General features: G+C 37.8%; 2 protein-coding genes and 1 long non-coding RNA gene across 5 annotated transcripts in view; 2 read left to right on the top strand and 1 right to left on the bottom strand.

Annotated features, from left to right (window-relative positions):
• The window catches only part of LOC128205404 (tRNA-splicing endonuclease subunit Sen2-like), a 72,216-nt gene that overhangs the window by 9,655 nt on the left and 38,212 nt on the right, over positions 1-24,349 (top strand). Inside the window, exon 3 of one of the 2 annotated variants that reach the window (XM_052907007.1) lies at positions 416-3,974. In XM_052907007.1, the coding sequence (XP_052762967.1) occupies positions 424-2,154 (1,731 nt within the window). In that variant the 5' untranslated portion in view covers positions 416-423 and the 3' untranslated portion in view covers positions 2,155-3,974. Of the gene's footprint in view, positions 1-222 lie in introns of those variants that run through there. The other variant, XM_052907006.1, reaches the window with a different exon arrangement.
• Positions 11,905-18,756, bottom strand: LOC128205411 (uncharacterized). 2 transcript variants are annotated; one of them, XR_008256242.1, is made up of 4 exons: positions 18,579-18,756; positions 18,248-18,362; positions 17,581-17,736; positions 11,905-16,834 (listed from the first exon to the last, which is right to left on the bottom strand). It is a non-coding gene; the product is annotated as an uncharacterized LOC128205411 (long non-coding RNA). The 2 variants fall into 2 exon arrangements; XR_008256241.1 differs by lacking the exon at positions 18,579-18,756 and having other exon boundaries at positions 18,248-18,476.
• Positions 19,074-21,524, top strand: LOC128205461 (uncharacterized). Its single transcript, XM_052907112.1, has 4 exons — positions 19,074-19,187; positions 19,671-19,776; positions 20,566-20,825; positions 20,860-21,524. Exons 1-4 carry the CDS (start codon positions 19,074-19,076, stop codon positions 21,373-21,375), a joined length of 996 nt encoding a protein of 331 aa, XP_052763072.1. The 3' UTR covers positions 21,376-21,524.

The raw sequence follows: 24,349 nt of genomic DNA, 5'->3' as shown, positions 1-24,349 counted from the left end.
CATTCACTTGAAAAATACAGTTAGCTTATTTCTTATTACGGATTAAACTGGTATTTTATTCCATTTGATAGCAATGAGACAACACATCAAATTTGCGGAGTTCTGAAGTCAAGTATCGATTTCCTGCTTTTTTGCATACACATTTAAGAAACATGACTATAGCTGTATCGTGTTTAGATTTCGTAAGCACTTACACACTACCTCACTGTTTCATCATTTCAGGACAAAAATATGGCGGCAGGACTAGGCAACAGTTCACTTGCAAATGACAACATTTTTTGTCAGCCCTGTAAAGGTGAAGGTGAAATCAAGGACGCATATGGGTACTGTCAGAAGTGTCAGGAATACATGTGTCGAGATTGCATCAAATACGTTCACAGAATGTCAAAAAACAAGGGTCATTATATTCTTACAGGAGAACAAATGCCTTCAACACTACCAGAAAGAGATGACCAGGGCTCAGCCGAAGAATATTCAGAAACGTGCAAGATACACACCAACGAGACTTTAAAGTTCTTCTGTCCTGACCACGAGGCATTTGAATGTGGAGTGTGTATTGTACTTGATCACCGGGCGTGTTCGGTTCAGTTCGTTCCAGATGCCGCTAAAGGGTTCAGCAATACTCCTGAATATAAAGATCAAATACACATGCTTGAAGAGATACAAAACGATATCCAAACTTGTGTAGATACAGTTGAAGAAAGATCAGCCTCTGCAAATGATGTCCATTTAGTTGCTCTTGGTGATCTCAAGAAGTTTAGAAAAGAAATAAATGAGTACCTGGATGAAACAGAAAGGGATATTGAGTCATCTGCTGAACATCTGAAGGATGGAGTTGATGAAAAGATAGGAGAACTGAGGAACAAATATGTTGAAATAAAAGGTAGAGCTGATAAATCTAAACAAACCATTGACCTTGCATCAAGTGATGAAGTACGGCTGTTTATGACATCAAAAAGGTCAGGGAAAGATATTGAAAGGTTAAAGCTGTCAGTTGACAAACTAAAGAAGACTTGTCAGCTTGACGATTTGAGATATAAGTTCAAACCAAGTTCTATATTTGAGAAAATACTGATTTTGAAAAGGAAGTTTGGCAAAATGACTGTCACGACTGAAGAAGAAAATGATGCTGAAAGAGATACAAATGAGGATGAGTTAGATCTAATTGAAGATGAAAATGGTCAAATAGAAGGAGATCTTATTGCTTCTGGAAAAACGTCTTTTTGCCCATCTGGCTTAAAAGATATTTTGGTTATCAGTGATGATGACGTATACGAACAAACTAACAAATGGTGTCAAGAGTGCAAATCATATATCTGTTTGAGAACGTTTGGCGAAATTCATTTTAAGGAAACCCATATCAAACGTGTACAGTACCCGACTTGCAATATAGTAGGTATGGCTGTGCCTTCCCCCGGATATATTGTAGTTGCGGACAACCAGTGTCGCTCAGTGAAGTTAGTTGATACTTCCAATAGCAAAGTTTTGGCTAGATACTCCACTGCCTCTTATCCAATGTACGGTGACCTGCCATATGATGTAACGGTAGTTTCAAATGAAAAGATTGCAGTTATTTATAGTGGAGATAGCACCGGCTATCTACGCATTATATCCGCAGAAAATAACAGTTTGGCTATACTTTGCCAGGTTATTATTCCAACTTTCGGATATGTTTTCTACAACAATTGTCAATTCTATTTGTCGTCTGCATCTTGCATCAGTGTCCGAGATGATAAAATCAAAGATGCACAGATTAGAAATTTTGAAATCAAAGGCAATGCCAGTTCTAGAAAGCCTGTATTGAGCGTATCTGATGGCAATGTGTTTTACATCCCGGACTATGCTAGCTGGAACAGTTACACTCTTAGAAAGGTATCTTTAGATGGAACAATTTTGTCTACTTATACGGACTGGGACTTTCAAACGCCAGGAGTCGTAACATCTGTCGGGGACGGAACAATTCTGCTTTACATCAATGATAAACAGGAACTCTTTCTAATGTCGGAGAACTGTGAGATGATAAAAAGTGTGATGAAGTTCAAAGAAGAAGATGGGATCAAAAATATAACGACAATGACTTTCTGTTCAGAAACCAAGACCCTCTTTGTGGGTGAAAATAATTCCTCAACTATCAAAGCTATACATTTTACATAGATTGACAGTAGATTGAAGTAAAAATAGAATTGGACAGGAATAAAGAATTCAATGTGGAAAATGGTTACAAAGAGATTTGTTTATATGTTTTAAACATATCTTTGTTGTTTGACATTTTAATGAATGATATACTGACTTGGAGATTAAAGGGCAGCAATAAAGTTTACGTAGATTGTCAGGAGATATGATATAGAATTAATAAGAACTTGATTGAAAAATTTGAAAATATGATTTCCAAGAGACGTGTTTTATGTTTTAAACATAACTTTGTTGTTTGACGTTAAAATGTATGACAATGTATCATGTTCAAATAAGTTCTTTATAAAATGTTTGTAACAAATACACAACATTAATTTGACTATATTTCAGAAATGAGTATTATAAATGTTGTACGTGTAAGCTATGTACTGTACATGTACTAAATTATATACACACCGAAAACCAAGTTATTAGAATGAGGTTATCATTGGGTTAGTTGGCTTCAAACTGGTGTTTCGCCCTTATTAACTTTGGATAGAAATGTATTATTATAAATGAGTAAACTTGGTATGTAAGAAATACTAGAAATCTCCGATGGAAGCGTACCTTGGGGTTGCATTTTCGGTTTAAAAAGCTAGTCAAGCTCACAACTACAAAATGTTCAAAAATAGATAAACAGTTACCACTTTATACATTGGTGTTAAGAAAAATTGATGAAACTTGGTTTGTAGCAACCTTGTTTGAGGGCATACCTTTAATTTCATTTGGGGTCAAGGTTAAGGTCACTGCTATACATTTTTTGCAACTACAAGTAGTTGTTATATCTATTTATACTAGATTTCCTAATATTCCACAATGATAAACAAGTATACGTCTTTAAAGCTTCAAAGTGCTCTAGATACCATTGTGTAAAAATAAGTACAGTGTCATCTACATTCGTTAATTCATGTTTGGAAGTGGTAAATGATTTTGTGATTGTAAACTTTATTGTACATAATTTGTATTGCTTAATTGAAATAGGATAATCATTGTGACTTTTTTTATGTATACATTAAATATGAATAATATGAATAATTATGGTGCTACCAACTTGGAGGAAATCAGGGAAAATAATATTATAAATATCATATTCAATTTATGGGAATGTTAATAATATTGATCATAAATACAATACAATAAAACATGCCTTGAATGTATATATAGGACATAACTATAAATAATTTAGCGCAGTAGCATAAAAAACTAAACATCAAATTGATATGCGACCGAAGCGTGTTATATCTCAGCAAATATTTTGTTATTGTTGATGCGATTTCATTTAAACTTCGCATAATTGTAGAGCAATCAAACTTCCCATAATTGCATAAAACCATGAGAAACAAAGCAATACGTTATATCTCAGCCTTTACAGTATACACCCAGATTAATATTGTTGTGTTCGTCGCATTGCGTCACGTCCCAAAAATTTTGTGTCATATGTAGCTTCAGCATTTTTGTACCTACACACATGAACCTTCAAAGGCATGTTGGTCGGCATATGCTATTATTTACCTGCCATTTATGTCACATTTCACTCAGTTAGCAAGCGTTATGGATTTTGACTTAATAAGAAATGGTATGAAAAACATTGTAAACATAGTATTTCCTCTACATTGATGAAACTTCATAGGGTTGTGCATGTCAAATCCAGGGGCCATAACATGTACTGAGGATTATATGGAGTTAATAAACATAATTGTCTGATGACCTTGAACACTAAGGTGATGTTTTTATGCCTAATTCATATACATATTTTGAGATGTGATCGAAAGCCCTAATACGCCGGAAAGTATTAACTAACCTTTTAAGTCAATTGGTGGCCAAAAGTTTATTGAGGATAATAAAGAGTCGTCTAACTTTATTTTCTGATGACCGTGAACAATTGTGTGAATTATCAAGTGAAATGAATCAAATCATTTGAGATAAGCCTAAAAATTCAAACTTGCCCTAAAACTTTATCCAAACTTCCTTAGTCAACCAAGGGTCATCATTTGTGTAAAGCATCATAAAGAGTTGTCTGACGTAGTTGTCTGATGACCCTGAACAACTGTGTGAAGTATGAAGTCAATTGAACGAACGGTTCACCAGATATGAATAAAAATTCTATATTGCCATAATACTTTTACCAAACTTTCTAAGCCAATCAAGAGCTACTTTGTATTTAGGATCGTATGGAGTTGTGTAACTAAATTGTCTCATGGCCCTGAACAACTGTGTGTGTGACTTTGTCCATAATTATCTTAATTACCTTGTTGTTGGTGCTGCTGCTGCTGTTGTTGCTGCTGTTGTGACACACTCTGTTGCTGCTGGTTTTGTGGAAAAATCTCTGATTTTGCTGGTAACCATTCATTCTGCCACGTTCACGTCCATATCCTGCCCCGCTGCCACGACCACTCATATTACTACCAGTAGGAGTAGCAGAAAACCCGGATTTACCCTGAAGTTGCTCCACCAATCTGTCCAGATTCGTGTCATACGCAAACATCAGCGCTTGTAACTGCCTTACCTGCGTACGTACCTCATCTGGTGTAGATGGCGTTGGACGCGACGGCTGAGGTGTGAGCTGGTCTGCGTCGGCTTGCACTGGGACTATTATTGGGACGCCGCTGAGAACGGGCAATCTCTTCTTCGACCTGGCGTACCTCTCATAGCAGCTCGTTGTAGTACACGCACAGTATCGCGTATTTTCCTAGTCTGCAACCTGTTAATATCAGAAGACTAACCTGTCCAGACTTTGTGCCAAAGAAGGTCGTTTCTGGCAGAATACGGTGTCACTTTGTCCATTTTCATCTGCAGATGAATTTTTAATATACATGCGTATCTAGTAATTGACTCACCTTGTTACTGCGCAGAGTTAAAGTACTATTGTAAAAGATCCTCCTTAGACGACGCATAAAAAACAACGCATCTAACTTAGAAACAACAGAAGATTAACAAGCACGCTCACCTAAAGGCACTAACATATCACGAGCCCTGACCCGTAAGGATGAACGAATCACATTCAAAATGGTAGCTTTTGGCATGTCTCCAGCCTGGATGAAACACTACACCCCGAATCACCATACCATAAATTGTACCTCACCTGTCGGAGTAGACAGATGGCCGTAAAAACTGGGGATCTTGGGTAATGGCGGCATCGGAACCGCAAACATAGAATGATGTTATCCAGAAACCGGTGGATTAAAATTAAAATGATGACCAGAAATGGGTGTCGACATTGGCGGAAGACCTGGAGGCGGTGGAACTCTGGCATGGCCCGCGGCTGTGTAACTACCGCTTCCTCCAACTCAACCTTCGCCGTTGCTGTCTTGGACGTGGCGTTAAAATGAGTCATCATAGCCCGAACAACATTTTCAACAGAAACTTTTTGTGACATACTGCAAGGTAAAATATGTGTAAAAAAAGTAAATACAAAAATCAAAGAAAAAATAAACATTAATTGTCAGAACACACTTGAAAATTTAAAATAATTACCTGATTAAATGAACTCAATCTGAAATCAATACAAGGTAAATCAAATATAGTATAGACCGCGTTCAAAATGCGCAATCCGAAAAGTTGTATACCTCGAAATGAACTTTAATTGATGATCATAAATAACAATTAAATAAACTATTCAAATAATAAAAATATATGTCCACTGCGAATATGTAACATAACACAATTAATTACCAAATTCTGAGCCGTGCGAGTAAAGGTATAGATTCGAACGTCAATGCACCAAAATATTAACGTAACATAATAAAGAAATAAACACAAATAGGTCAGTAAGTGTCTACCGATGGAATATAAACAACTATTACCACTCAATGTTATTATGACCGTAAACTGCACGTGGACTTTGCAGTCGGCTGCCTATAGGAATGTCTTTTGTATAAAAATACACATGACAAGAAAGCAGACGATATTGTGACAGTGAATCAGGTGAAACTTATCAATACACAAGTTAATGTAAACTATACAGGAATTTGGTCTTATGTAAATTATATTGAAATTAGATTAACCTAAAAGATATAGTGCAACATTTGGTAGTTATCATATTTCTTAATCACTGTATAGTGTATATAACCATGAAATTTTAATTGATAGTTTGGGTGAAACCAATATTTAAATAGTTAAGATTATTCTTTCAACATGCATCTTTGTCAACAATCAATTGAATAACACCAAACTATTTACAATAGAATATTAAAATGTTGTTGTTTTTTGTTCTTTTTAGTATCTCGTATATATGATGCTAAATGCTAAATTTAGTATAGGATAGCCACTTCGTGGACGTATCTTTGAGATATATACCCGAGCGACGCGGTGTCTATCCGACTTTGGCCACGTAAACTTAACAGAAAAATGTGTGTCATTATAACGAATAAAGACGCAGCATTTATTTTACATATAAGTGACATTTCGCCAAACGCGTTATTTAAAAAAAGTTGTACTATTAGGTGAATTTTGATCTTCATGAAAATTTAGGATTTTAATGAAATTGGATTTGTTTAAAGAGATGAAATGTATTTATAACATATTCATTATTTTTGGCCTCGGTACGAAATTTGGTGTTCACTGTTATTTTAAGTTGCAAAAGTGTACAAAGGCCATGTGAACTATAATACTAATTCTTATTCAAATTGAATGAAGAAAAGTAATTTGTTGAAAAGTTGATGTTCCGGTTTTGCCAGTTTACTTAAAAAGAAGTTTTCCCTTTCCTTCACGATTTATATTTTATTTGAATCAAAAAGCGTGAATATTAACAGTGTTGGTAATTCCTTTTGAAAGCTGAAATATAATTTAATGGTGCATTGAATTTATTTCCCATAAATCACTTATATTCTTCATTTGGCCTTAGCACGAAATTTCGTGCCCAAATATCTTTAAAAATATACACGCACATAGTGACCATTCAGAGTAATCTAAGATATAACTGACCACACTATTTTAGGTAAAAATTGAACTTATCGTTTCTTCTTTAAAAGATGGATGAATTTTGCGAATTATTTACCGGTGATTCTGATATTTCAATAACGCAGCTGGATCAATTACCGACACAAAATCTAGTTCTCGTCAATGTTCATGAAAATAATCGTTTTGACAGTGTTCGGACATTGACCGAAAAGGATCTGTAGGAACATAAGGTCGATGGGATTCGAAGGAATACGAGAAAACAAAATTGCTGGGCCTTTAACTGTTATGCGGAATGGGCTAGATGGCAAAACTCTAAAGTGGAAACGTTTCTTGGTGACACTGATGCGGTGCCTCTTGATCTTGACAAACATTCAACTTAAAGCATCAACTTTTGGCTGTCGAGATTTAATACTGAATGCAGCCGCAAGGATAGATCACCGTACCCTCCCTCCACCTTGTACAACCTGACCAACTCCATACAGCGCACACTTCGTGAGGAAAGTCGGTATGGTGCACGAATGGATCACCGTACCCTCCCTCCACCTTGTACAACCTGACCAGCTCAATACAGCACACACTTCGTGAGGAAAGTCGGTATGGTGCACGAATGGATCACCGTACCCTCCCTCCACCTTGTACAACCTGACCAACTCCATACAGCGCACACTTCGTGAGGTAAGTCGGTATGGTGCACGAATGGATCACCGTACCCTCACTCCACCTTGTACAACCTGACCAACTCCATACAGCGCACACTTCGTGAGGTAAGTCGGTATGGTGCACGAATGGATCACCGTACCCTCCCTCCACCTTGTACAACCTGACCAGCTCAATACAGCGCACACTTCGTGAGGAAAGTCGGTATGGTGCACGAATGGATCACCGTACCCTCACTCCACCTTGTACAACCTGACCAACTCCATACAGCGCACACTTCGTGAGGAAAGTCGGTATGGTGCACGAATGGATCACCGTACCCTCACTCCACCTTGTACAACCTGACCAACTCCATACAGCGCACACTTCGTGAGGTAAGTCGGTATTGTGCACGAATGGATCACCGTACCCTCCCTCCACCTTGTACAACCTGACCAGCTCAATACAGCACACACTTCGTGAGGAAAGTCGGTATGGTTCACGAATGGATCACCGTACCCTCCCTCCACCTTGTACAACCTGACCAGCTCAATACAGCACACACTTCGTGAGGAAAGTCGGTATGGTGCACGAATGGATCACCGTACCCTCACTCCACCTTGTACAACCTGACCAGCTCAATACAGCGCACACTTCGTGAGGTAAGTCGGTATTGTGCACGAATGGATCACCGTACCCTCACTCCACCTTGTACAACCTGACCAACTCCATACAGCGCACACTTCGTGAGGAAAGTCGGTATGGTGCACGAATGGATCACCGTACCCTCACTCCACCTTGTACAACCTGACCAACTCCATACAGCGCACACTTCGTGAGGTAAGTCGGTATGGTGCACGAATGGATCACCGTACCCTCCCTCCACCTTGTACAACCTGACCAGCTCAATACAGCACACACTTCGTGAGGAAAGTCGGTATTGTGCACGAATGGATCACCGTACCCTCACTCCACCTTGTACAACCTGACCAGCTCAATACAGCGCACACTTCGTGAGGTAAGTCGGTATTGTGCACGAATGGATCACCGTACCCTCCCTCCACCTTGTACAACCTGACCAGCTCAATACAGCACACACTTCGTGAGGAAAGTCGGTATGGTTCACGAATGGATCACCGTACCCTCCCTCCACCTTGTACAACCTGACCAGCTCAATACAGCACACACTTCGTGAGGAAAGTCGGTATTGTGCACGAATGGATCACCGTACCCTCCCTCCACCTTGTACAACCTGACCAACTCCATACAGCGCACACTTCGTGAGGTAAGTCGGTATGGTTCACGAATGGATCACCGTACCCTCCCTCCACCTTGTACAACCTGACCAGCTCAATACAGCGCACACTTCGTGAGGAAAGTCGGTATGGTGCACGAATGGATCACCGTACCCTCCCTCCACCTTGTACAACCTGACCAGCTCAATACAGCGCACACTTCGTGAGGTAAGTCGGTATGGTGCACGAATGGATCACCGTACCCTCACTCCACCTTGTACAACCTGACCAACTCCATACAGCGCACACTTCGTGAGGAAAGTCGGTATGGTGCACGAATGGATCACCGTACCCTCACTCCACCTTGTACAACCTGACCAGCTCAATACAGCGCACACTTCGTGAGGTAAGTCGGTATGGTGCACGAATGGATCACCGTACCCTCACTCCACCTTGTACAACCTGACCAACTCCATACAGCGCACACTTCGTGAGGAAAGTCGGTATGGTGCACGAATGGATCACCGTACCCTCACTCCACCTTGTACAACCTGACCAGCTCAATACAGCGCACACTTCGTGAGGTAAGTCGGTATGGTGCACGAATGGATCACCGTACCCTCACTCCACCTTGTACAACCTGACCAGCTCAATACAGCGCACACTTCGTGAGGTAAGTCGGTATGGTGCACGAATGGATCACCGTACCCTCACTCCACCTTGTACAACCTGACCAGCTCCATACAGCGCACACTTCGTGAGGAAAGTCGGTATGGTGCACGAATGGATCACCGTACCCTCACTCCACCTTGTACAACCTGACCAGCTCAATACAGCGCACACTTCGTGAGGAAAGTCGGTATTGTGCACGAATGGATCACCGTACCCTCCCTCCACCTTGTACAACCTGACCAACTCCATACAGCGCACACTTCGTGAGGTAAGTCGGTATGGTGCACGAATGGATCACCGTACCCTCACTCCACCTTGTACAACCTGACCAGCTCAATACAGCACACACTTCGTGAGGAAAGTCGGTATTGTGCACGAATGGATCACCGTACCCTCCCTCCACCTTGTACAACCTGACCAGCTCAATACAGCGCACACTTCGTGAGGTAAGTCGGTATTGTGCACGAATGGATCACCGTACCCTCCCTCCACCTTGTACAACCTGACCAACTCCATACAGCGCACACTTCGTGAGGTAAGTCGGTATTGTGCACGAATGGATCACCGTACCCTCCCTCCACCTTGTACAACCTAACCAGCTAAATACAGCGCACACTTCGTGAGGAAAGTCGGTATGGTTCACGAATGGATCACCGTACCCTCCCTCCACCTTGTACAACCTGACCAGCTCCATACAGCGCACACTTCGTGAGGAAAGTCGGTATTGTGCACGAATGGATCACCGTACCCTCCCTCCACCTTGTACAACCTGACCAACTCCATACAGCGCACACTTCGTGAGGAAAGTCGGTATTGTGCACGAATGGATCACCGTACCCTCACTCCACCTTGTACAACCTGACCAACTCCATACAGCGCACACTTCGTGAGGAAAGTCGGTATTGTGCACGAATGGATCACCGTACCCTCACTCCACCTTGTACAACCTGACCAACTCCATACAGCGCACACTTCGTGAGGAAAGTCGGTATGGTGCACGAATGGATCACCGTACCCTCACTCCACCTTGTACAACCTGACCAACTCCATACAGCGCACACTTCGTGAGGAAAGTCGGTATTGTGCACGAATGGATCACCGTACCCTCCCTCCACCTTGTACAACCTGACCAACTCCATACAGCGCACACTTCGTGAGGTAAGTCGGTATGGTGCACGAATGGATCACCGTACCCTCACTCCACCTTGTACAACCTGACCAACTCCATACAGCGCACACTTCGTGAGGTAAGTCGGTATTGTGCACGAATGGATCACCGTACCCTCACTCCACCTTGTACAACCTGACCAACTCCATACAGCGCACACTTCGTGAGGAAAGTCGGTATGGTGCACGAATGGATCACCGTACCCTCACTCCACCTTGTACAACCTGACCAACTCCATACAGCGCACACTTCGTGAGGAAAGTCGGTATTGTGCACGAATGGATCACCGTACCCTCCCTCCACCTTGTACAACCTGACCAACTCCATACAGCGCACACTTCGTGAGGAAAGTCGGTATGGTGCACGAATGGATCACCGTACCCTCCCTCCACCTTGTACAACCTGACCAACTCCATACAGCGCACACTTCGTGAGGTAAGTCGGTATGGTGCACGAATGGATCACCGTACCCTCACTCCACCTTGTACAACCTGACCAACTCCATACAGCGCACACTTCGTGAGGAAAGTCGGTATGGTGCACGAATGGATCACCGTACCCTCACTCCACCTTGTACAACCTGACCAGCTCAATACAGCGCACACTTCGTGAGGAAAGTCGGTATGGTGCACGAATGGATCACCGTACCCTCACTCCACCTTGTACAACCTGACCAACTCCATACAGCGCACACTTCGTGAGGTAAGTCGGTATGGTGCACGAATGGATCACCGTACCCTCACTCCACCTTGTACAACCTGACCAACTCCATACAGCGCACACTTCGTGAGGTAAGTCGGTATGGTGCACGAATGGCAGATTAGACTTACTATGGAGTTCAAAAAGGCGTAGTGAACTTTAATAAGATAAACGTATAACAAGTACAAAAGTTGCTGCAAGATGCAGCAATTGGATGTTAGCGCGGGCCAACTATTGGTTATGCAAGTCTATATGTAGGGTCAGAACGAAGTAAATGAGGTAAGGACTAACATTGATTGTAGATGTCAGTGAAATGAAGTTACTTAAAAGATGACAGAATTGGGCTGTTGTTTTGAAATGAAAATGAAACTTAACACAATAACAATTGTACAACTGATGGTATATCTATGACAGAAACCATAATTGTATCAAATAACTTTATTCATGAACTGTATCAATATACACACATTTATAAAAGACAACATGGCCACAGTGGTGGTTTTCTTTTGGAGTGGCTGATATGATAGCTGAAATGTTAAATATGCCAACATGATTTGGTAAATTCTGGGCAAAGTTCGAAACGTTGAGAATTTGAAGTACTTTGGTGAAATGTTGACTTTAAACAGGAGTAGCACCAAAGGTTTATTCAAAAAACTAATTAAGGACATCTGCTTAAAACAATGTTTACTTTTTGCTAATAATTCGCGAAACAAGTTGACCGTTATAATTAAGTGTTACAAATCCATTGTTTCTAACTGAAAAACACATACAACTGTTTGCTAATGTAACAGATTTTAACACAATTAAAAAAATACATTTAACATAAACTAAAAGTTGGTTATACATGAGCTGAAAGAAAGAAGTCTGATCATCATTATTAATGTCATTTTCCTTGTTCTGTGGCGTAGATGATTTATAGGCATGCAGGATGTTTTAAACAAAGGAAACAAGTTTAGCATATACTGACACTTATAGGTAATAAACATTATGTAATCATCATGCATTATGCACTTTTAAGGCATAAGATATAAGAATGATGAGCAGAATGTGATGCAGGTTGATAGTGGTATGACTAGGAAGTTGATCACTTAATGTGTATGGAAATATAATGACACCAAAGATTTATGAAGAAAGTGCTGAAAATTATAGGTTACAATGAAATGAAGTGAGGAATATGTTTTAATACATGAAAAGTGAAGCATTTGTACAAAGTTTGGTGGAAATGTGTTAATGTTATTTTGCCTGTAAAACTTCTCAATTCTTTAAAATATGACATTGAAATATAAGAATAAATACTGCATTGAGTATTACTGAAATGTGAACATATGTACAAACAAGAAAGAACATGAGCAATATGACATTTTATATACATTTTGTATACAACAAAGAGTAATAAGCATGATAACAAAATATACAGAGTTAGTATGTATGTTGGGAATGGCAGAGTTGTACTGAACTGTAATAAACAATAGATAGAATATTTGTTATAATTTGGTGTAAGTGCGACATATACATTATGACCAATACTTGGAATAAGAATGCACACAGACAAATTAATACAATACTAAAATACATGCCGCCACTATTTCATAAGCAATGAAATAGAACAGGTATGAAAGAAAAGAATATAAATGAAAATGCATGAAAACCTAGTAATATGTACCTAGTATGCAAATGCACAGTATTTGAATGAAACTATTTATAGGGTGATAAATATCTTTTACATGGGGGGGCTTAAAAAGACTCAGTTTCAGTTGTAATGTTGGAATGAATTGGGTTGAATATAGGTATATTTGTTAAATGCTGTACTAACTTAAAATTTGAAACTTGTCAAACCCAAAAATATAAATGATATGCCTGGAGTTTTATATTATCAGTATAAACATTGCTAATATGGTTGATAGCCAAAAGGCCATTATTTTTTAAAGTTTGAAAAGTCATAAATCACAAAAATGAAAAACAACAACACACAATAGAATGGCTAAGGGTCATGCAAAAAAAAGCAGGGTAAGTTGAGAAGTTGAAACAGGCATACTTTTTTAAGCATTATGAATTCTAATGTTTGTAAATGGAGAGTCAGTGCCTATAAAAGAGACATTGAATGATATATTCATCAGAGTTAAAGCTGCACTCTCACAGATTGAACGTTTTGACAACTTTTTCATTTTTTGACTTAGAACGAGCCATATTTTGCGAAAATCCATTGAAACCAGTTATATAAGACTGTTGACAAAAAAAGATTGCAGATTTTTATACTTAAGTTCAAAAATTGATGTTTTATGCAATTTTCTTAAACTGTTAGTAACAGCTTAAGCCATAAGACATTAATTTTCAAATGGAAATATGAAAATCTGTGATTTGATCTTTTGTCAGTAATCTTAAATCATTTGTTTGCGGATATTAACACAAAATTTGCGCTTTCCAAGACAAACAATAAAAAAAGTTGTACAAATGGTAAATCTGTGAGAATGCAGCTTTAAGCATAACAGGTAGTAAAGAAGGGTGACATGGCAAAATGACATAGTGATATAAATACAAGTATTTCTTGTAAATTAACATTTTGTAACTGTTTAAGTGAGATGTTGAAAAACAGAACATTGTTAAATATATGTACATATGAGAAATTAATTTAAACATTAATGGGAATTAAACTTAGCAAAAGCATAGTGATATCTACAGAGCATTATGCAAACATCAGTGTTCAGATAGACAAAACCTTGAATGAGAAGTCTTATAATACTGTCAAATGTCTCTGATTTTAGGAACATGTTTTGTAAATAATTATTGAAATTGCAGAACATTTAAGAAAACAATAGGAAGATAAGTAATCATTATGATGAGGTTATTAAATAATGTAAGATATTGGCACAACTGTCACTTAACATATTGACAGAATGGTAAAACACAACATAGGCAAAAATGGAAGTACACTATTTTATAAATATCAAATTTCAAATCTCCTGCCACAGAGTGGGGAGGGGATTACAGAAACACTTCATCAGTCTGTCTGTCCATCTGGCTGTAACATTTCGTGTCCGTGCTATAGCTTACTTATGCATTGATGGATTACCATATTGCTTGGTACAAATGTTGTCCTCATTGAGACGATGAGCAGTGACATTGACCAGGGTCCATAAAGATCAAAGTCACACGAGATATTTAAATGTCAGAGTACACATACTCGTGTCCGCGCTATAAACTCTTCCTACAAATATCAAGTTTGGTCACAGTATGTGAGCCTTAACTGAAACAGTAATCTATTTTTAGTAACAGTGACAACGACCCTAGGGGGCCAAAAAGCATCCATTAAAGCTCTGCATAAACTTGTCCTATATACCAAGTTTGGTCACACTATGTCAACCCTTCCTTGAGTTATTCAGTACTTACCATATTTCTATTTTGACCTTGACCTAGACCATAACTCTCCGGGCCAAAAACACAATCTCAAGAAAGGTCTCTATAAACTCTTCCTATATACCAAATTTGGTACCAATTAGAAGATCCTTACTTAAGTTATTCAAAACCAACCCTTTTTCTATTAATAGTAACCTTGACCTTGATCATAGGGGCCTCAAACGCATTCCCATAAAAGGTCTCCATAAACTCTTTGCATATACCAAGTTTGGTCTCTTTATGTCAAACCTAGCTAAAATTATTCGATACATAAGGTGACTTTGACGCTGCTCTAACACCAGCCCGCCCGAACAATGACACAGGTCATTCAAATATCTTGTTTTCCCTTTATGAAAATGTGGTTAGGAATATAAAAATGTGCCTTTCAAAAGGAATTAAAAGAAGAGTTAAAAAGAAAAAAAAACATTCAAGGGCAATAATTTGTATTTAGGGTTAACATGAAGTTATGTTCCTAAGTGTAAGATGGTCGTCAATAATTATGCGAAGTATTAAGTACATTGAATGAAGGTATAGAAGTTTTTTTTATTAAAATCCCAACTTGCCCTAAAACTTTAACCTAAGTTAATCAGGGGCCATAACTTGTATTAAGGATAATATGAATGGAGGGTATAGAAGTTATCAATAAATATATCAACCTGCCCTAAAATTTTAACCTAAGTTCCATAGTCAATCAGGTGCCATTATGTGAATAAAATATGATATGGAGTTATCATACCTAATTATGTGATGGCACTGAACAACTGTGTAAAGTATTAAGTCAATTGAATGAAGGGTATTGGACTTATTAGTGAAAATCCCAACTTGTTCTAAAACTTTAACCTGCCCTAAACCTTTAACCTAAGTCAATCAGGGGCTATAACTTGTATTGAGGATAATACAGAGTTATGTAACCTCATTGTGTGATGGTCCTGAACAAATGTGTCAAGTATTAAGTTAAATGAACGAATGGTAGAGAAGTTATTAATAAATATCCCAACCTGCCCTAAAACTTTAACCTAAGTTTGATAGTCAATCAGGGGCCATAACTTGTATAAAGGAGTTATCTATTCCCATTATATGATGGCCCTGAACAATTGTGTGAGGTATTAAGTCAATTGAATGAAGGGTATTGGACTTATAAGTGAAAATCCCAACTTGCCCTAAAACTTGAACCGGACACCGACACCAGAGCGAATAGTATAGCCCACCTTATTCTTAAAATAGTCGAGCTAAAAAAACACAAATGTGATAATATATTTATAACATGTGTTTTCTCTTCAAAAACAGTGAAACAAGGTTATGACATCACCACAAAATATATGTATCACTTTATCGAAAATACTTAAGGCTTGCTATTTCATCGATGTTATGAATCAAGACTCATTTTCCTTTTTTTTAGCCAAAATAACCTTGACATTGATCTTACCTACACTACACACAATATGTATAACTTTAACAAATACTCTTTTATTATGGTCAAATATTCAAGAATATTTTAGGTTACTGATCATACAACTTGTATTTCTATATTCTTGACCAGTGGTTGTGTACAATTTTGATCAGATTCAACATACCGGTCAGGTTGCGAGAAAAACAAATTGCCTTGTGTTGACTTGATGTAGTGTCAGCTAAAGCATTGAGGCAGGTTGTTTCGTTAAGAATCAATTGGTCCTTTCTTGCAATGACAAGTTTTTCATTTTCAAACTTTCCTCTAGCGTTTATAGGGAAGAGCACTGTGAGGTAGAAGTGAAGTGCAGGATCTTCACCGATTGTTTTCAGTTCAGGTATTGTGATGAGGAGTAACTCAACTGTTGAAGATCAAGTTGGAACAGTTTCCGCATTTCATACCTACTGCTGCGTTTGATAACAACCTCAGCTGTGCAAAAGTAGGTCACTTGTGTAAGGGACTGGCTCTAACATGGAGGACATTTGTCAAGGTCCATTTACTTGTTGCCACACTCTAAAAAGATATGAAAGGAGTTTGTTATGATATCATGATAAATGATAAGTGAATGTAGCACTGAAGACCTGATAACATGAAACATGAGAAATAAAATAACTCTTAACATTAAACTGAGGTGAATTTGTTAGGTTTCAAGGTTGATTTCATAAGCTTTATTCGAAATGTGAATTGACAGGTAATTTGCAATTTGATGTCAATTCTGAATCAGGTTTTACAAATCAAACATTGATGCATGAATTGCAGAATAATAATTAAGATTAAGTATTTATATACAAGTAATGATTTCATTCCTTTATTCAGCTATTGAGTTAAGCAATTTTGTTAGAAAAAGTGAAAAAATGTTATTAATTTTTAGGAAGGCTTGTTTATAGGTCATGTATTTTGTGCGAAATAAATATCAAAATGATGTCTAAAAAAAGATTATATTGTGAAATAATGTAAGCTTGTAGAGTTAATTTTTTTAAACATTATATGAAATTGTGAATAATTGTAAATACATTCAAATATTTATTGAAATGCATTGAAACATCCATATGTTTTTGTTTTATTAAAGGTTGAATGTTAATACCAAAAGCAATGCTATTTAAAGTTGCTGTTAAAAACTTAACAAAATATTTGCCTAGCTTTAGTTGTGTTACATAACAACACAAAATGCAGAAGGTTTGGGATTTCATTTTTAATATGAATGCTGGCTATTGTTCTGAAATCATAAAGTTAACAGGAAACTAAGAAAGAGAACAAACCTGGTTTTGGGCAGCACTGATATTTGTGGGCTGAAGAATACTCATTTCTTGGAACTCCTCAGTCCTGGCCCATTATTGTTGGTGGCCATTTTTTGCAGTTTTCATCTTGAAGATGAAGCCCTTTCTGTTCAATATTTACAACTCTTGTGGTAGAAACTGGAATGTAGGATGATAAATATAAATATCCATTTTATTGAGATAGAATCCCGTAAAACATGTTTATTATTTTAAACTAATGCACCAGTCAATTGTAACCACAACCCCCAAGGTCCGGGGGTATACCGGGGATAGCCGGGTGGCCCTGCATTGCAGGGTGAATGGGATGGTTATGTCTCGCTTTAAATATGGCAGGGAATGGGCCTTACCTAGGGCCCCTGGGGTGCGGGGGCATTTGGCGAGATTAAACCATCTGTTCATCCCCGCAGGATGTGATTTTAGCCAAGATTGGCTGGACCTATGGTCAGGGTCCTCACCATTCCCCTGAACGGGGGGGGGGGGCGTGGTTTCAATTGACTGATGCATTAGTCTAAAATAATAACTGGTGAATAATGAAAACGATGCAAAAAATTAATGACTACGAACAAATCACCTTAAACTCGTTACATACAGACTGACATGCAAACTTTGCGCACGCATTACAAAGAAGGGCTTGAAATATCATCCCTACCATTGTGACTCATTCAGTTAGACGCGTTAATGTCCAAATCGAACGTTTTTGTTGCGGTATTTCTCTTCGAATCACCCTCTCGCAATTTTGACCTTGACCGCACACTCGCCTATATCTGAAATGCAAGAAGCGTTTTCATTGGACGGCTATCATTCCAGGTTTTAATGACGCAATTTGGAAAAGCCTTCAAATGTTGTCCAAAATGAAAGTAGGAATACCGCAAAAAAAACGTGCTACTGTTTAAATCGAAAGACACGAAACCTGTTTTTAAAATGATATATAAAATAACAATAGTTTTTCAGTTCACTTCGTAACAAGAAAATGAAAATACCTTTCCCCAACCGCCAGCGTGTTGACCTCGATATCCCTAGTCTACTGGACGCTTGCATCTGACCCGTACGTGTCATAACCGAGTAATCAGATAATAGACTGGTTCACCGATTTTCTAAGATTATTGTAAGATACATTCTGCGCATTCGTGGTTTATTCTTTTATGTAGAAATATTTAAATAAAAAAAGAGGAGTTTTCTCAACAACTGTGCATTTATGATATTTTTTCTCTCAAAGAGTTATTTAAAAAAATCTCTGGTTTTAATTTGCCTTATATTTTCAAAGCTTCACATATTAAAAGATTACCAATCTTCTATTGCAAAATCGAACAGGAACCAGTCTAATGGCGAACTGCTTCGGAATTTTCCGAGAGCGGACGGTAAGAAACGGCGCATGCGCGATCAAAACAATGAAAACGCCGCATGCGCAAGCCCATTGCACCAGGGACACTTCTAAAACAATCAATATATGCGCCGGGCGCCGATGCGCCCGCGCAATGAGAGCAGCGCATGCGGGTCTCAATGCTCATCTGTGTATAAAGGTGAATAACTCAGCTGACATAGGAAAGCCAGAGCGACAGACCCTTGTTAACATATACGTATTGACGTTGGTAACATTTGTACGAAGTTGTTTGCTAATAATTAAGAAGGTTTGCGAATTATTCATGGAATGTACAGAGCTTCTTGACGCCAGGTAACTACGCACGAATAAGTTCATCAACTGTGTAGTACATTAATTATATAGTTATGTACGAAAGAAAAAGTATCTCGTGCATGCGGGACGGATGGAGAATCCTACCCTCGGGTAAACTGCGTGGTAAGCCTAGTTACCGGCTTTCAAAAGTACCTTTTGGGATTTTGCTACGCCCCGCATACACATTTGATTTTCATACGCATGACCTTTTATGCTAATGCTATTAGACGAAAAGTCAATAATTAACATTAAGTTAACTAGATTATATCTTGCTTTTAATGGAAGAGTTTCATTTGTTATTTTAGCTTACTCGGAGTCAAGAATGTTTTATGCAAAGCTTATGTATGGAAGTTCTAGGTATTAAACGATAAGGTATTGTATAATTATTTCGTTAAACTAGGTTCACGGGCGCCCTGACATCAATATGCTGGACAAAGGTGACAGCACGTTTATGGAGTTCAGGAAGCAGCAGCTGGACAGTCGCATGAAAGAGCTAACGAATAGAGGTAAATAAACACTGTGGCCCCAGATTTCGGTCCTGAGGAAATAAAGAAAATGTGTACGTCTGAAACTTTACAACTTGAATAAATGATATACTTAGCTCATCCGTTTGTCGACGAAAATGGTCTCTGCACTATGATAGCCTCGCTGTCGCTGTCATCATCGTCGTCGTGCAACAACGTTTTCCCATGTCATAACTCAAAAACGTTCAAGCTATTCAAATGAGACTACATATTCATGGTGCCAGATACAATAATCACATCTATAAACATAGCATCAATATTTGTTGAGCTTTGCCCAATTTTAGACTGAAAAACACACACCAATAACAGACGAGCGTTAGCGTTCGGGAGGCGCGTAATTACATACATGAATATGTTTGTACTTAAATACTTTTCTGAACAATGAATAAAGTGCATGGTGTGGTGAATCGCGGTCCAGGTTTTAGCAATGGAGCACTAGGTATAAGTTATTTCATCCATAATTTATGATTTCTGTAGAAATAAAGCGTTGTGTATACTAGCGTTAACGCATCCACCTGACAACTGACCAAGTAATTTCGACCATTCGAACATAACTACATTTCAAAGTTTAAACAAAGTCCCCAAAACGATTGAAAAATCTTAAGTAAACAACTATTTTAATTAAAGAAACATTGTTGCGCATATTTGATATATTTAAGTAACAGCAATAATGACAACTTTTTAGGTGTTGGTATCCATCGTGTGCGCGCTGACCCCGTGACAACTAAAGACGAAAACCAGATGTGGGAAAATAGTGTTATTGGCTTTAACTGTGCCAAATCACTCAGCCGTGGTGTATTTTGTTTTACAAGTGTAAGGTTTTCGGGTTTAGAGGAGGTGCCGAACACAGAAATCTTCAGGTGGAACAATACTTATTGAGTGTGGAACCGGGAAACAGAATTCTAACATTTCAAGGTAGCATGCGTAAGACTGTTCAAGGGAGACTTAATCAACGAAAAATTGAAGCAAAGGTTTCAAGACAGTTTGAAATGCCCATTAATCAGAGGTGTGTTGTTAAACATTTTGCTAAATACATACCTTGAAAATGTACCGCCGACTGGGCCGTTTTACTGGAAACAGCTACCAGGAACAGCCACAGTATCGATAGCGTTTTCGTCACAAGTTGTCGGAGGAAACACATTAGGGACCTTCATAAAAAGTATGTTTCAGGAGGCTGGTATAAGCACAAAATGCAGAAATATAAGAAACCATTCTGGCAAAGTCACCCTGTTCATCCGCCTGTATAAAGACTCGTTTGATGAACAGGCGATAATGAGTCGGAGCGGCCACAGAAGCACTGCAGTGCGGGATTACAAACGAACGTCAACAGCACTGAGGAGGAGCCTAATCGACAGGCTGCAGCCGCCGATGGCTCCAATCACTACTGCAACGGCGGCCCTTGCGACTTACTTATGTGAACCAACTGATGTTGTGTCAATGCCTTTATCAGCGACAACGATGTCCACTCTCTTTGCTACAATGAAGTCGGGCCAGAAAAATGCAATGAGAAATATCAAGACAGAAACCTCATGTCAAAAAACAGAGCAAAATGCCATTGAAATATGCATGCCTGAGATATAACAACCGTTATAATAAATAAAAACGGCAAAAAAGTATCTTGAACTCTATAGATAATGTATTTTGAGTGGTATAATTTATGTAACAAGTTATGTGTTTTTACATGAATTTATATTTGTTTTTGTTTATATCTCTGCAAATCATGTAGACTCTTTCACATACATGTATTTGGTCATTAAGAAAGTAATGAATAAACCATGTGGTTTTGTTATTTTTATAAAAGAAAACTACAACTCATTTTATAAAAGCCATTGTGTCAACACTGATGAACGGTCAAACAATAATCCAATTAATAACATGTGAATCGTGATAAAGTTTGTTTGGTATTCCATTCATATAAAATGTAACCATGATTACTCAGAGCTGCTAATGAATATTAGGCTCCGCCTACTGTCTTATGTTATTCTTATTACTGCTGTAGGCTTTTGTACATAGCACAGTTATGTTTACTAACATGAGATGTATATCGTTATTAAAGTATAAAATATTGAATTGTGTTTATATACACTGACCACCCAATTTCATAACAAAGTTATCAATGAATTATTGTGCTGATATCTAGCTTATCCCCAGCAGGTCACAATTCATTTTTACCAACTTTAATAGAGTTAAGACAAAATTAAATAGTGTTTGGTTTTCCAACTTCATTCGTTTGGTTGCATCCTAGCTCATTTTTCATTTCAAACTAAAACATTATTTATAGTTTGTTTAGCCAAAATCCGTTGAAAGGGTATATTTAAACGATTTATTTTTTGACAAAGAAATAAAAATAAGCACTCCTTTTTCTATAATGTATGCTGGAGAACAAATTACCAGTTTTTCCTGGCCTATTAAGAAGCTAATGTTTGGCCGTTTATCAATATTAATCAGTTTCTTCACCAGAGCCAGTAATAAAGTGACACATTCATTAAAATTTTCTCAGACGGTATTTATTTTTTATCTGTTTCTCTTAATTGCTAAACATATAAAATTCGTAACACCGATCATGTTCCAGCGATCATTCCCCCCCCCCCCAAAAAAAAAAATAAATAAATAAAAAATTGGGTACCTTAATTATGCCGAAGAGGTCTGTAGATTTCCTGGAATGCGTGTCACAAGTTTTGAGTCAGTTCATGCTTGGTTCGCAGATTCTCAAAGCAAATTTTGCTTCGACTTAAAACTTGTGACACGCATTCATGGTAAATCGACGGAATCGGGCGCTGGATCATGGTCGGTGTTACGAAATTTATATGTGTCGAGAAAAACAATTAAAAAATGCATATTTTAAAGCTGCGTTTCAAAACAATATGTCACGTGATTGCCGGCTCTATTCACAAGTAATCGTGTTTTTCATGGATTTATAGATACTTATAATGATAGACAACGTGTATGCGAGAAATGTAGCATCGAAATAGCGCATGCCGAGTGGTTGGATTAGAGTGAGCGTGGTCGGGAGCAGGAGTTTTCAACCCCAAGACTTTTCAACCCCTTCTCAAAACGAAGATTTTTCAACCCTTAGACTTTTCAACCCCTATTTCAAAGACTTTTCAACCCCTATATCAAAGACTTTTCAACCCCTATATCAAAGACTTTTCAACCCCTATATCAAAGACTTTTCAACCCCTATTTCAAAGACTTTTCAACCCCTACCTGTTTGGATTTTTCAACCCCTATATCAAAGACTTTTCAACCCCTATATCAAAGACTTTACAACCCCTACCTGTTTGGACTTTTCAACCCCTATTTCAAAGACTTTTCAACCCCTATATCAAAGACTTTTCAACCCCTATTTCAAAGACTTTTCAACCCCTACCTGTTTGGACTTTTCAACCCCTATATCAAAGACTTTTCAACCCCTATTATTTTTTGTCAGCCAGGTGTTGTCTTTTTCATTGTGTTTTTTTTTGGCAAGAAACTTAACAAATTAACAAATTGTTTTTGAAATACAATTAAAGATTTGTTAGTATTATTTGTTACTCTTTACTACAAAGTATTGGATAAAATTTAGACAAAGGTGTTGCATTGATTTACTAATAGCTTGTTTGCTGAAGGCAAATGATACCATTGATTAAATATATGATTTTTTTAAGCAGTGGATGTGTTTAACTAGAATATATATTACTCAAAATCTGCTCTAGCTGGCATCTAGGCATTAGTTGCAATACCTCACGTGATGATGTGAGTATATATATAAATACCAGATTTGAGAAGAAAATTGCAAAAGAAAATAAATGCATTGAAGGATTTACGGAGCTATCTCCATAATTTGCTAATATAACACCCATAAAAACCTCTACTTGAACATTTGTTAAACTGTTATTGCATTTAAAAAAGGTCAGCGGTCAAAACATTTTTTTTGTAGTACCATATTGCTATTTCAGTACAGTTCAATTTTAGTTGCTGATAATGAAATTAATAAAGTATTATCTAATAACTCTGAGCACTGGGGGTAGGGTAAATAAGTTAAAATTATTTTTGTTCAGTTTTTAAATCCGAAAATCATACATAACATTTAACAAGCTGCTCATAGTTTAAAATGATAGCCATCAGGGTATTACAACCTTAATTTGAACTGTCATTTTCATGTCACTATAACCTAAATAAAAAGGTGTCATGAAACCCCTTAATCCCTTAAGAATTTATGACCATGTCACACTTGCTGCCCATTAATGGATGTGCGACCTTCATCCCATTCTTTAATTGCATAAAACAATACAATGCTTATAGCATTTTTTTTACAAATATACCACTTTAAGCTGCACTCTCACAGATATACCATTTTCACAACTTTTTTTATTTTTTTGTCTTGGAAATAGCAAATTTTTGCGTAAATATTTACAAACCATTACTAAAAAATTGCTGACAGAAGATCAGATCGCAGATTTACAAATTTCCGTTTGAAAATTTATGTTTTATGGCTGAAGCCGTTACTAACGGTTTAAGAAAAATGCATAAGATATCAATTTTGGAACTTAAACATAAAAATCTGCGATCTAAT

The sequence above is a fragment of the Mya arenaria genome, chromosome 10 (genome assembly GCF_026914265.1).
Source record: "Mya arenaria isolate MELC-2E11 chromosome 10, ASM2691426v1".
Classification (NCBI taxonomy): Eukaryota; Metazoa; Mollusca; class Bivalvia; order Myida; family Myidae; genus Mya; species Mya arenaria.
The sequence above is the reverse complement of the archived record's forward strand: the minus strand, read 5'-3'. Positions and strand labels throughout refer to the sequence as shown.

Coding starts and splice junctions, on each gene's coding strand:
- LOC128205461 (XM_052907112.1), top strand. CDS start 19,074: ATGAGAGCAGCGCATGCGGGTCTCAATGCTCATCTGTGTATAAAGGTG. Junction 19,777..20,565: donor GAAAGAGCTAACGAATAGAG/GTAAATAAACAC, acceptor ATTGGCTTTAAC/TGTGCCAAATCACTCAGCCG. Junction 20,826..20,859: donor TTGTTAAACATTTTGCTAAA/TACATACCTTGA, acceptor CCGACTGGGCCG/TTTTACTGGAAACAGCTACC.